Consider the following 13,365-nt stretch of genomic DNA (forward strand, 5'->3'; position numbering starts at 1 on the left):
CTCAGATGAACTTCGCCTCGATTCTGCAGTCGGAAGATTGTGCGATTATTCGTCCGAACGGCACGCAACAGGAACAAGCGTTCCCGTGCTACACCACAGACCCGAATGGGTTTCGGACCAGTGCGGGCGCTAAAAGGGCACATCTGCTTCCTGATACCTCAGACCATTCGGCGGTCGCAGCAGCTTGGAGAGCTACGAGTTGTAATTACTATACAGCACTTGCTATTGGCTAAATCATGGCCTTCGTCATCTTTCATTCGTCCAGTACCAGTAGTACCGCGGAGCGAGAGAGAGAGAAAGAGAGTGTAGGCAGAGAGGTTAACCAGGAAAGCTTCCGGTTTGCTACCCTGCACTGGGGAAGGGGAATGAGGAGTTTAAAGGAGAAAGATAGAAGAGAATGATAGGAATGGTAAGGCGGCGAGGAGCACAGTCACAGTTTCTCAATCAAGTTTGTGTCTCTCATAAAACACATAAGTGCTTTGAAGGCTTTTGCCGTTAGACGCCTTCTGTGGCCATGGGCCGAGGATTTTCTCCTCTGTGAAAGGACGGCTGTCAAGATGGTCCAGAGTACCGCGGACGGGACAGTAGAGTGGAGGCGGACCAGTCAAGTTAAAGACGGCGTCGGCAAGGCCGTCCATGCCTGAGTTATGCGCGCGTCATATTAAATGTGGGTGACTTTATATAGTATGCCTTGTGGCAAGTTTGCGAAATAAAAAAAAAAAAAAGAACATTAAGGCGCAAAAGTAACGAAAGCAGACAGGGATGTCAAGCCTGCTTTCCAGCTGAAGGAGAAGCGACTTGTTGTTGCACAAGTCGAGCAACCAAAGGACCTGGCAGATTTTGAATAGCAGCTACTATCACGCAGCTATGAGGGGTCCTTTAGAGTGTATTATGCCTTTTCTATCGTGCTTTTCGTGAGCGTACCTACTGTAATTACGAGAAAATCTCCAAACGTTTTTCTCCTCTTCTTTCTTCTCTTGAGACTCAAGTTGGCCGTCTGAATAAATGGATTCAGCTGACCTCAGTTAACTGAGTTCACTTTCGTGTCATAAAAAAAAAAAAAAAAGCGCTGTGCCGGTGCTATTTTAGGTTTCAGCGTCATGACTATAACGCTGCCACAGTACATTTTAATAGGCCACAGCTGCATCATAATACCGGGAAATGTGCAAAAAGGAAGAATAAAGAAAACTTCGAGACCTGCCCCGGGGTCGAAGATCTGACGGCGATAATTTATTTCTGGTGATCTTTCCAACGGGAAGTGGGTATTTGCAGTACTACAGTTCCATTAAACGTGTATATATCAGCTTGAATTCAGCGACGATTGTTGGAATACCCAAATGCCTCCGTGGGTCAACGTTATCTCGCAGCAGCGCAGCGCTGGCTTGATGTGCGATAAGTGCGGTAATTTAAATAAACAGTTGGCACTTGGTATAGTGAGAGCAAATCATGCTTTGACATACCAGAGCTTCTTAAATTAAACCGAAGACAGTTCTGAAAAGCTGCTTTCAGATTTTTCGAAGCCTGTACCTGCAGTCACGTGCCGATATCGATGCCAGGCAGATTGGTAGTGCATGCTCTAGAGGAACTCTTCGCATCACGCTGAAGTAGAGACGGCGGTACGCTTCCCGCAACTCGTATAAATCGGAAGCCGCGGACTTATAGTTGGAACATAATATAAAACCCTTTTAGCCAAATAAAGAAAGGTCTTCATTTAATTTTTCCTAAACCCCCTACCATTTCCTTGGCACGGACTTCTCACCTTGCCGCCTTTGAACCAGGAAAGAAGACAGCTTAAAATCTGACCTTGTAAACACTTATCAGGAATTAGGCTGGAAAGGATACGAGGGCAAAGCACTCGGCTCGAGACAAGGCGTCGTACTGCACTGCGTAACCTCCCTTCACTGTGGATGAAACGATGAGACATGCACGTGAAGGAAACGATGCATATGTAGCTGGCGGAGCAGTGATTTCCTTCGTCTCTGAGACGGCATCACGTCCTCGTACGCGTCTTTTCGTCAGGCCCTCCTGACACGACCAGACGTCTCGCCCGCCCATTCACTATGGCGGCAAATTTTTTACCCTTTCTCCTTTTTATGGCACTGTTCTTGAGCCCTGCTCACGCTAAACCACCCGAGGTCACGACCAGGGACCTCGATGCGGATCTTCAAGCACTCGATGACTACGTCGTCAAATATCTGCTCAAGCACGCGCCCGAAATTATGTCGAAAGTCAACTTGAGCCCCGAATGTTCCTCCGGTCTTCTTAAGATGATCTTGGCGCTCAAGAGGCAAGAACCATGGGCCATCAGAAGTGAGTAAACGCTAGGTTTTGGCACTACCATGATAGCTGCATTACGGTAAGATTGATCGATGCATATGGGGCCTGTCCTAAGAGGTGTTGTATTTTGTTTTTCCCCATATTGTCCTTGCTCGTCAGTGTATAATAAATAAAACGAGGTGAACTTTATCTCTGAAAAACTTACCGGACATTTGAAAACCTCCCTAGGTTTAACAAACCATGCATCCAGGCGAAAGCGGCATTTGAGGTGCGTCATTATTGGTGCGCCATTGAGGTGCGCCCATGCAAACTATTATTGGGCACAAAATCATTTTACTTCTCAGTGGGTTCAGGATACGAGGGTCTGTTGGAAAGCAGCATGGTGGAGAGTATTGCCGTACAGTAACGTGTTTAGTAAAAATACAGTTTCGATATACAGCAGTGAAATGTGATAAAATGGAGTAAAAAATAAGCTTGCGTCCGCTGCCACTAAATGACTCAAAAGCATCATCGTCTGCGTGACGTCAGCCGGTGGTACAATAAGACCGACTATCGCTGTCGTCTCTGCAAGTGCAGCAGTCGAAAATGACTTGAATGTCAGCTGCCTTACTAGGCAGTAGCTTTCATTTCCACAACGATATTTTTATGAAAGACCCTGTGCATATCTCAGCACCTGGTGTGTTTCTGTTACAGAGATCGTAGATCGGACTACCTTGATCGAGGAAGAAAAGAAGGCCACGACTACTTATAGCTTGATTAGCTGGTTCTATACAGCAGTTAAAATAGTCACGCTAATTGTTTAGACGCAGAGGAATATAATAAGACGAGACAATGATGGCTCGTTAATGGAAGAGGGAATGCCCATCCTGCTCAGTCTTTCCTTCACCTTTCTTTTTCGGAAAATAAAATGCTGCAATCGTTAAGAACGATCGGGAGTCCGGCTCGAGGCTCTTGGTTTGAAATCCGAATGCGCTACCTACTATGCCTCTAAGCACGCGTTCTAATCGGACTACATTACCATATTGCTTATGACTTTCGTGTATGTCCTTCCCGTTATGCCTTTATCTATCTTCATGTAGTATGGTGCACAAGGAAAACGTTATCTGAAACATTCATGAATAAACACCTTTGGCATTGTCTATAGCTCAGGCACCAAGAATCGGTAATACCCACAAATTTAGGACATTTTCTGCGAAAGAGTATTCATCATTTTTGTTCAGATATTATATTATGTTCGCATTGTCAATAAATATATCTGCAGATCTTCCCTTCAAAGGCTTCGAGTTTTTTATACTAATTTTCTGAAACCCGCCCCAATGGGCTTTTATGGCAGTCTTAATTACTCGGTATATGCTGGACATACTTCAGAAGCAAAATTTCGCTACTCATCGGTGGCTGAAACCATTTCTGCCAATAGTTGCATGAAAGTAACCTCCAAATTATTCTCAAAAGCGGAGCTTTCATTGACTTTGTATGGCAGCTTGGCCTACTGGGTGCGAACTCAGAAGAAAATCTGAAACCAATTTTTTTTTTTAAGGCAAATTCTCATAAGCATGTGCATAAGAGTGTTTCACAATACCCCATGGACGCATCACAATTAAAATGTGTGAATGAATCCTGGACGGGGCATGACTTCTGGCAAAATTGCTCAACATGTTATGCTATGATGCCACGGTGGTACATTCCCAACTATTACTTAAACGACCCATATTCCATGGCTGCGGCTTAGCAACCTTTTTAAATATAGGCGCACGCCTGCAGCTATTGCTCTCCACCTCACTTTCTCTCTGCAACAAAAAGTCCAAGATTCTATTTTTTACATCCTCAATAAACAAACTCAACAGAGCATTGGCGAATGATATCTCTATACTGATAACACTGAGAATACAAGCCGCGAAGGTCCGTATTCCTCAGTCATCTCAAACAGTGCATTGAGATTTGCTGAACTCGCACCTGTTCGAACATTGAATTGCGTAATCAAGGAGGTGGTAGCTAACATTGGTGATGTGAACGAACCATTAGTGTCTGGTCGTTATGGCCGCGAAGACAGCGGGGGTTAAGACACTGGCCAAAGATGAAGTGATCATAGATAAAAGAACAAACATCGTTGCGAGTAGCGATCCGTGATGTTGGATTCTGAGAAGTGTATTTTTTATTACAACTGACTTCGGCCCTACGTTGACAGCAAAGACCGCAGATTAGCATAAAAAGAATACTGGTTGGATTAATTAAACAGCCAAATATTTTACTAGGTTTCCTAAAATTGACATTTATTGAAGCGTTTCCTGTTCGCGCGGTAAAATGAAACGTCTGTGAAGTATGGAATGTGAGCAGGGACCGTAGCTTAGCGGGGCTGAGGAGCCAAACTTTGAAGCAATAAAAATCCTCTCATGAGCTTCCTCTGTATGTAAGGTGACTCACGGCCAACTATTCGCCGCATAAATGCTTCAAGTGCATTTAATTCAACTTTAAAAAGTCGTTAAACTCTCTTTCTCACGATCGATCGAGACCCATCGCTAGCGCGGTGGTGGTTTCCGGAGTCCTCCACTACGGCATCTCTCATAGCCTGAGTCACTTTGGGACGTCAAACCCCACAAACACAACCAATAATAGTGAACACTGACGACGTCACCACACAATAACATGAGATGAGCGGCGACGCGCGGCATCACTAAGGCGCTCCGTCGGTATTAAGTGGGCTGACTGGCAGGCGCCTTCTAACACACCTGCACTGGCACCAGAGCTAAGCGTGATGAGACAATGACCTGACTCACTTTTGTTGTCTAAGCCTGATTCACATTACAAAAAAGCGAAACGAGGACTACATTTCACATGTTCACACTTCAGCACTCAGCGGCGAACATTGAACGGCGAATTTGTGTTCACGCTGGCCCACGTCCGCGACGAGCATAGGCCTAAACGAGTCCGAATGGGTACGTGTGTGTGATATCGAAGATGTAAACTCAACCTGATTTACATGTTTTTGTCGATGCAAATAGTTACCGAGTATAGTTTTGACAGGGGTGATCACAAATCGACGGTTCCTTACATCTCGGGACACGCATAGAGTGAGCGCGCGAAGCTACACTCTTGGCGGTGCGACCGGTCTGATTCCGGCAGCAGTCATCGGCGTCGCTTGTGGACAAGAAATTCGGCTATTTTAATTATTTCTAATTGGCGTCAAAGAGGCTTTTCAATAAAGCAGTTTTAAATTATATCGATTAGATCAGAGAAAGCCGGTATGAGAGAGAAACGCCGATACGTGCGTGTCAGACAACCCGGCAATGAAGAATTTCTTAGGCTGACCCTCACAAGTATCGGCTCTTCCTGCTGAGTTATCGTACTGCAAAAGTCACGTACAACCGGTACATACGAGATTGTTTAACCGAAGTATAATGCAGCTTGCTTTTCAGGCCAAACGAACGCGCAGTTGCTGCCTGTACCTATGAACCTACATAAGCGTAAGTATAGCGCTGATCGAAGCGCAGTCGTCGTCATCGGCGTATTCTTGAGGAGATATGTGCTTAAGTGTGTGCGGAAAATACTGAGTCCTGTGTTCATCTCTTTAAGCATTCGAGCCGGCCCAAGCGAACCGCATAATTTGAAATCACGGTTCAGTCCCTCACTCGGCTATATTAAACGCATCATTGTTTGCCGGGAGTTCGAGAGGCGCTAGCACGCACACCACGCGCACGAGAACAGATGACGCAACAGGCCTTAAACCATGGTGTTTGGGAACCATGTGACTAAGGTTGCCGCTATATTCCCTGGTTCTGACGGCGCAGCACTATCTAGCGCTAGGAAAACGAAATTGAAATCCTTATAAATAAAGTAATAATAAAGTATTTGACAGAAATATATGCAACTCAGAAGGTTTGCCACGCGTCCTGAAGCAATAAGCAACATTTAAAACATCCAACGAGTACGCCCAGAAATTTGGTGTCCCCTCCCCTGTAAATTCTTTCTGAATTCTGTCAACTTAGCTGGAAATGTTCAGTCTACTGCTGGAGACACTTGCTTGTAGCAACACCAAAAGACTTTCGTTACCATTTTTTTCGTGTCGAAAACCGTTTCTTCTGCAATATCCCACAGTAAGTGTGGAACATCTGCATCCATATACCACATCAAAATAAGATCTGTATATTAAAGCTATATGTGCGTCGGAGAACAGTGTGTTTTAGCGTTTAATTCGCAAGAAGCCTCAGCTCGCAGAATAAATGGGAGCAAGCTGTGTCAAAGGATTCAGCGTAGTTTCCTTTATTTTGATATATAAAACCTAAACTGCACGAAAGGATTGAAGACTACAGTGCTGCGAGAATTTTCAACACAAGTTATTCCACCCTAACTTGCAGATAAGGCTTTCTTTAATGCTGTGGCGTTCTACCTGACCTCTAGATGCCAGAAATAATTAGCCATATGCACCCATTTCGGTTCCTCGTTGCACTAATCGCCTACACCTGAGGGCATTCTATATATATGCTGCGACCTGCAGAAGTAACCAAGTAATAGATATGGTACTCGCTGCGATGTAAAAACACCCACTACATGTGCTTTATTCTTTGTTTCTATCTTTTTGTACTATTTTTGTCCAGGTTATTTTTTTCCGCGCACTGTCTCCCAGTGGAATGCACTTCCAAAAGATGTTTTCTCCGCTAATAATGTAACAGTTTTTGAAGAAGGTGTACGAAAAGCCCTGCTTTGATTTTTTGCTTCCCTATTTGCTGATTCATTTTTTTTTTCCCATCATATGTTTGCACTGTACCCTGTTCGTTTTATATTTTTTCTTGCCGATGGTGGCGCTGAAATGCATTTTCTTTTGTACTGTATTGCCCTCCTGCTTGGTCTATATTGACTGCAGTATGTTCTAAATAAAAAAAATAAAATAAATAAAGAGTGACCTCGATATAATCTTTCTTCTCCGGAATCGCACATCCTTGAACTGAACCTCACATTTTTAGATCGAATAAATATAGATTTATTTCACTTTTATTAATGCTTCATTTAGACCTTTTTCGATACCTTGCCTCCGCGCTTGCCTCAATGCACGTAAAGCAGAAGTGAAAAGTTTCACGCCAACAAAATCGCAACTTACTTCAAGACAACCGAAGACAGCTTCGTAATTTAAGTGCAGTCAACTACACCAAATGCGTGCTCTCTGTTCGGTACTCACCAGGAAAAGAGAAATCGCTGTCCTAAACATGGCGAATATTTAAGCCATCTATACATCTTTTTTGCTCGCCTGCTTATTGTGAGAGGTCGTCAACCTTATCGCTCATGAACATTTTAACGAGGCTTTAACTGACCGTATTCATTTTCTTTTTTTCAGTGCTTTTTTCAAATGGCATTTTCCCGGCCAACATACTGGAGTACAGTGTTTCCAACCTAGGAGGCTTCGAGCAATGCCTGCGCACCGTCGCACCAGCGTCCGACACCTCGGTCGCATTGAAGGGACGGTATTGCACCATGACGTTCAGGCTTACGAAGCCGTACGCAAAAAAACTGGTGAAAAAATTTAACGCCATCGGGGACTTGGAGGTAATACCAACTATTTACAAGACGAGTGAAGAATGAACCTGTGCCAAACGTTGAAATTTTTTCCGAAGCTTTCACAACAGTCTTCTCTACACACGATCTGAGTGTTCGACTCATTTCTGTATATTATCAAGAGGCATGTTGAATAGTATACAACACTCTATACTTTACAAACGTTAAGTATACTTAACGAACGTTAAGTATACCGAGTTGTTCCTTGCAAAGTAACTTTCTGAAGGCAGCGGTCTCTCATGTACTGATTATGCGTCCACAATCTTTCTAGTTGGCGCTTATCTTTATCTGCCACTCGTAGATCACAAACAGTGTTGTCAGCATTTCCGGTTTCAAAAGTTGGCTGCACGGAATTATGAACAAAAAATGTAGATGGATATAACGCTTCCATTTATTTTTTGAGCTTGTAGTCAGTATCGGATTCAGTATATAAAAAGCGTGATTGACTCACGCACTGAGAACAGCCACAAAGCTCGCTTGTTTGCTTCTTTTGAACCAACGCAGAATGCTCTGTGTAGGTTAAAAAAAAAAGATGAAAAAAAAAAAACGCTTCTGTTTTCTGCCTAGGGTCGCTTCGACTTATACGCACTACCAGACAAAATCAGAGGAAGAGATTACGCTTTCTTATTAGGAATTTGTGCTCCTTCAACATGCAGCCAATACGATCTTGGCGTCCTGATTGACTCAGGTAAGCAGCCTTTGTTTGCATACGTTTTATTATGTTATTGACAAGATGCACAGGTCAGTGTTGTGCCAGATACAGCAAAGTCAAACAATATGCACTCTATGAGCTTTGGTGAGAAAGGAGATATATGTGCCTATTCTACTCCTCATTGGGTTACAGTCTCCTTCTATGAGCTCGTGTCGTAGCTGTTGCTTTTAATACTTTTGGGGGCACTTCTATCCGCTGGAACTAATACCTGTTTGAATCCTCTGTGCGAGATTTCTGTTGTGTACGTGCCAGAATACGATAGAAACAAGCGACGCTATTCCGTGGCACTGTGGAAGGTCAAACTGCCGATTGTGACTTCAGATATCGACCGGGTCCCACACTGCCCGTTCATTATAGATTCGTTCCCTCAAATTCGGCAGATTTCCCCACTATTTTAGCGGCGTGTCTTTTGGTCGACACCCCCTTACTCCGTACTGTCCGCTTGCACGGAACCATCCCGGCAACAAGGCCTGCTAAATACGCTCGGTAACTGAATTCGTCATTGGTGCCGCGGCACGAGAGTACCAGCTCAAGTACACAGCCAAGTGATGATGACATGGAATAAGGCTAAGAGCCTGCCCTTCAAAATACATGTTCGGGAACATGTTTCGGGTGCTCATCAAAAGTCCGACAACAGTTCCCTTCGTTGAGGACCTTGTTTAACAGAGCTTGGACGACTGAATACACAAAACTTCATCGTTGCTTGATACTGCGCGAAATAAAATTGCCGTTAAGCAGATCTGTACGTACAGGATTGATTACTTGTTATTAATTTCACATTGGTTAAATTTTATAACCAAATCATTTTTTTAAACAGTCACGTCTCGGGTAATTCAATTATTTTTCCTGTATTTATATCTCCAATCAATTCCTTGTTTGCAAAAAAGGCTACAGGGGCGAACCGTCCGTGACGATGAAACTGTGTCAAATTGTTTGGCCGCATGGCGGTGCGCGTGGCGTAGTAGATATATGATTTTTCCTTCCTCCGTGGTGGTTTCCTGGCATGCTGTACTCTCCTTTGTCTTCGTTCTTGGTGTAGCTGGTGCCACCTATGAATGCCTTTTGCAATAAGTCGTGCTTCGGCACGGCCAATCTCGACGCGAGCATGTCGAGAACTACCGTAGCTTTGCTAATTGGTTTTAATTAAACAAAACAAGTTTTTCTCGATATAACATTTCTCGTTGGCAGTTTTCTTTTTCAGAAATACACTTGAGATTGCGTTTATTCAAAATATAACGTTTCACACAGAAACTAATAACTGCATGCAGGGACTACATTTTGATGCGTAAAAGAAGAGGGCGTGCTTTGGCCTCGTAGCTTCGCCACAAGGGTTGCAGTTTGAGCGAGTTTCTGTTGTGGCAATAAAGTTACATGGAATAGTAACACAATAGTAATCGGTTGCTGTTGTGTAATTATTCAGTTACTTTTCTGGGGCTGTAACTGACCGCTTTAATCAGTTATATTTGGGGTGGAGTATTTGTAATTGTAATCGGTTACATATTTTATGCAACGTGTAAAAGGCGCTATTAAAATTTGCGCGTCATTCCTTCCGCCCGCGCAGGCATTTTTAAAATTATCCTTTTGTCTTTTTTGTTTATTCAACTGTAGTGCACTTGCTTTGTTGTGCGCGTATCTGTGCACGTTAGAGGAGAGAGGGATGTAATGGACTCTGCGCCACAAAAAGACGCCAACCCCCATACGTGCTGCTCACTGGAACAGTGGTCCTACAAATATAGATCAAGCATTCTACAAATGGTCCTGTTTGGCTTCTGGGGCGCTCCTGAAAGCCAGACGGGTGTACAAAAGTTGCTTCATGTTTATCTGATTTCATTTCATTTCATTTATTATCCTTATAGGGTATCATATGAAAGGTGGGGTAGGTAACCATCACATTCTGTGACAGTTCTATTACAAATTATCACACGCATTTCAGTGTTGGCTTTTAAAGAAGGCGGGCAAGCGAATAACTTGATGTGGATCTGGCCAGTGTGGCGGGATATGCGTGGCGGAGGGTCGACGATGTGTGGTCCTTGACGAGTGAGCTGTAATAAAATTGATGGAAAAGAGATAAGATGGCAATGCGGCGACGGCAAGAAAGATTTCATAAGTTAGACTGGTGTTTCAAGGATGGAAAGTTGACTTCGTATGAATGCTGAGAGTGAATGAAACGGGCGGCAAGATTTTGGATAGCTTCAAGTGGATCGATTAGAGGAGCTCCAAATGAGGGTGTGGATTCAAATTTTCTCCTTACCAATATATTGCAGGCGAGTAATCTTACATGTTTAGATACATGACGTAAATGACGCTTGAGAAATCCTAGTGTTTTATTTGAAACAGAAGTTATGTTAGTAGAATTTTCGCACCAAGGTAAGCCATGACTTATAATCACACCAGGTACCGATTTACATGATTGGATGATGCCTGCAATAAAACGTAGAGTTGAGCTAGTTGGTGCAACATTTGGTTTGCACCAAAATTGAAGAACCCTTTTCTCAATTTCATGCCTAACCATTCCAAATTAGTTAACTGGGGTATAGCCATTTCATGCAAGGGGTCAGCAATTTTCAAGCCTCGAGACCATGCCATTATGAATAACTTCAGAGATCAGGCAGACAGATTGAGGTCAGCAGGCTTCCCCGATGACTTAATCTTGCTTGCATGCAGCAAGGTCCTGAAAAAAGTAAAAACTTCTAGCAAACGACAGGATCCTGGGACACCCTGTAAAAATAAAAATATTGCCGTCATACTGTATGTTCATGGAATTTCGCACCACCTACGGCAAGTTTGACAAAGGTATGGAGTGCAAGTCATGTTTTCTGCGCCCATAAAACTTGGCAGCATTTGCGCTAATGAAGTCCGAAAAATAAATGACAAGAGACGACGTGCAGGCCGTGGCGGATGCCAGGTAAAACATAGCGTACCCTTTCTTCCGTGCACAGAAGGAGCGGTGTACAAATTACCTTTTACATGTGGCAAGAATTACATTGGTCAATCAGGAAGGTGCCTCAACATAAGGCTACGAGAACATTAAAACTCCCTAAACAAAGCCCGTCATCGAACCTGGCACTACACACAAAGAGAGTAGCCAAAACCCCTTTGCACCCTCCTTGCACTCCCCGGTTCGAAGAAACAACGGTGTTGTACAAGCATAGAGAAAAATTAACAAGAGAATTAAAAGAGGCCTATCTCATTCACAAGAATTTTGGACACGTACGTAAGCGTCTCATCGGTTATCATTCATCCCCGCGAAATGTCATGTCTTGACGAAACTGGTTGAAGTGAATTGTTTTTATCTGCGAACATGCGCACTTGATTGTCAGAGAATTTTTGTATATGTTCGTGTTCTTTCAATAAATCATGCAGTTGATAGTCAGCGCTGTTCCCGTCTACTCGCTTGTCCTTCGTTTGTTACGCTGTGTGTTTAAGAAATGGATGATGTCTATTTGATTATTAGCTAGTCAGTCAGGAAAATAAACTAATTTATGTGTGCGGTGGAAAAAAATGAGTTTGAAGTTGTTTACCTTACACGTCATTAGCCATTCATTGCACCATTTTCCAAGAAAGTTAAGAGCCTCCTGAAGGGCATTTTGGTAAGAAATGTTATTTATTAGGCGGTAGATCACGCCGTAGTTGACACAGAGACAAGTATTACATGAAGGGTGATCTGGTAAGTCATTTATGTACATTAATAAGAGCAGAGGGCCTATGACCGAGCACTGGGCTACGCCCAAAGTTACGGGGACGGAATTAAAATACTGGCTACTTGTAGTAACCGACTGGATGCGATACGCAAGACATTCTTGAATTCGCTTTAAGATGTTACGGTGCATGTTCAGCTTAGAAATATTTTGCAATAAGCGCCAATGGAAAACATTATCGAACGCTTTAGCAAAGTTTATGAACAAGTCTCAATATTCAAGTCAAGGTTGGCATGCAGTTCATGAAAAAAGACTGCCAACTGTATGGTGCAGGAATATATTTTTGCAAAATCTATTCTTCACAGGGTGAAGGAAGTTGTTAGTAACCAGAAACTTCATTGCTGTGTACACTTGTAAACGCATTTGGAGGATAATTCATTAATGATTCTTTCTTATCGGATTTTGGAGACTAGAATGAACGACCTTTTCCTTCTTTCAATCATCTGGTATGGTGCCAGTGGAAAGAGAGGGAGCTAACAGTAGCGTTAAATATTCGGCAGGGACATGCTTACTGTTCTTTAAGAGTTTGGGATCGATTTCGCCAGTGCCCGCTGAGGACGAAATTTTCATTTTACCTATTAGACACAATATTCTAGTTGGGTAAATATTTTTAATAGGCACGATGCGAGTAATGAGTAATGACAGTCGGTACGGCAGGTAAAGGCAAATCAGGCTTGCTGGTGAAAGCGGAAGAGAACGCAGTTGTAAAGATGTTAGCACAATGAGTATCACTAAATGGTTCTCCTGCCCTGTTAATGAGAGTAAGGGAAATTAAGGTTTAATTTTTTTTTTTTTGGCCTTGCCTGAAAGTTTAAGTGTACTTCATTTTACCTTAATAGAAATGTACGAAAGGAGGCCCCGAAGTTAGTTTGCCAGAGAGACCTCCTGTCAAAAAAATGCATAATATACGTAACATGTTTGTAGGTTTTTGGACAAGGCACCACGGTGGAAGGATCGCTTAGCGCGTTTGACTGCTAATCAATGTGAGTGGCGGCGCAATATTTGTCCCATGTGCAAATTCTAGGAATATTTCCTGCTGCGCGGAATATGCGTTTCGCCTGATTAACTACATTTCTTTTCTTTTTGTTTATCAACGATTTGGTGAACCACGGCTGATTACGATTATCATAGGAT

At 43.2% G+C, this 13,365-nt stretch overlaps 1 protein-coding gene across 1 annotated transcript in view; it reads left to right on the forward strand.

Annotated features, from left to right (window-relative positions):
• Positions 1-7,740: 7,740 nt before the first annotated feature.
• Positions 7,741-13,365, forward strand: part of LOC146201675 (nose resistant to fluoxetine protein 6-like) — a 32,659-nt gene continuing 27,034 nt past the window's right edge. Inside the window, exons 1-2 of the mRNA XM_084583384.1 lie at positions 7,741-7,812; positions 8,389-8,509. Coding sequence (XP_084439510.1) covers positions 7,741-7,812; positions 8,389-8,509 — 193 coding nt within the window. The remainder of the gene's footprint in view (positions 7,813-8,388; positions 8,510-13,365) is intronic.

The sequence above is a fragment of the Amblyomma maculatum genome, chromosome 1 (assembly GCF_055883805.1).
Source record: "Amblyomma maculatum isolate TAMU_Amacu chromosome 1, ASM5588380v1, whole genome shotgun sequence".
Lineage (NCBI taxonomy): Eukaryota > Metazoa > Arthropoda > Arachnida > Ixodida > Ixodidae > Amblyomma > Amblyomma maculatum.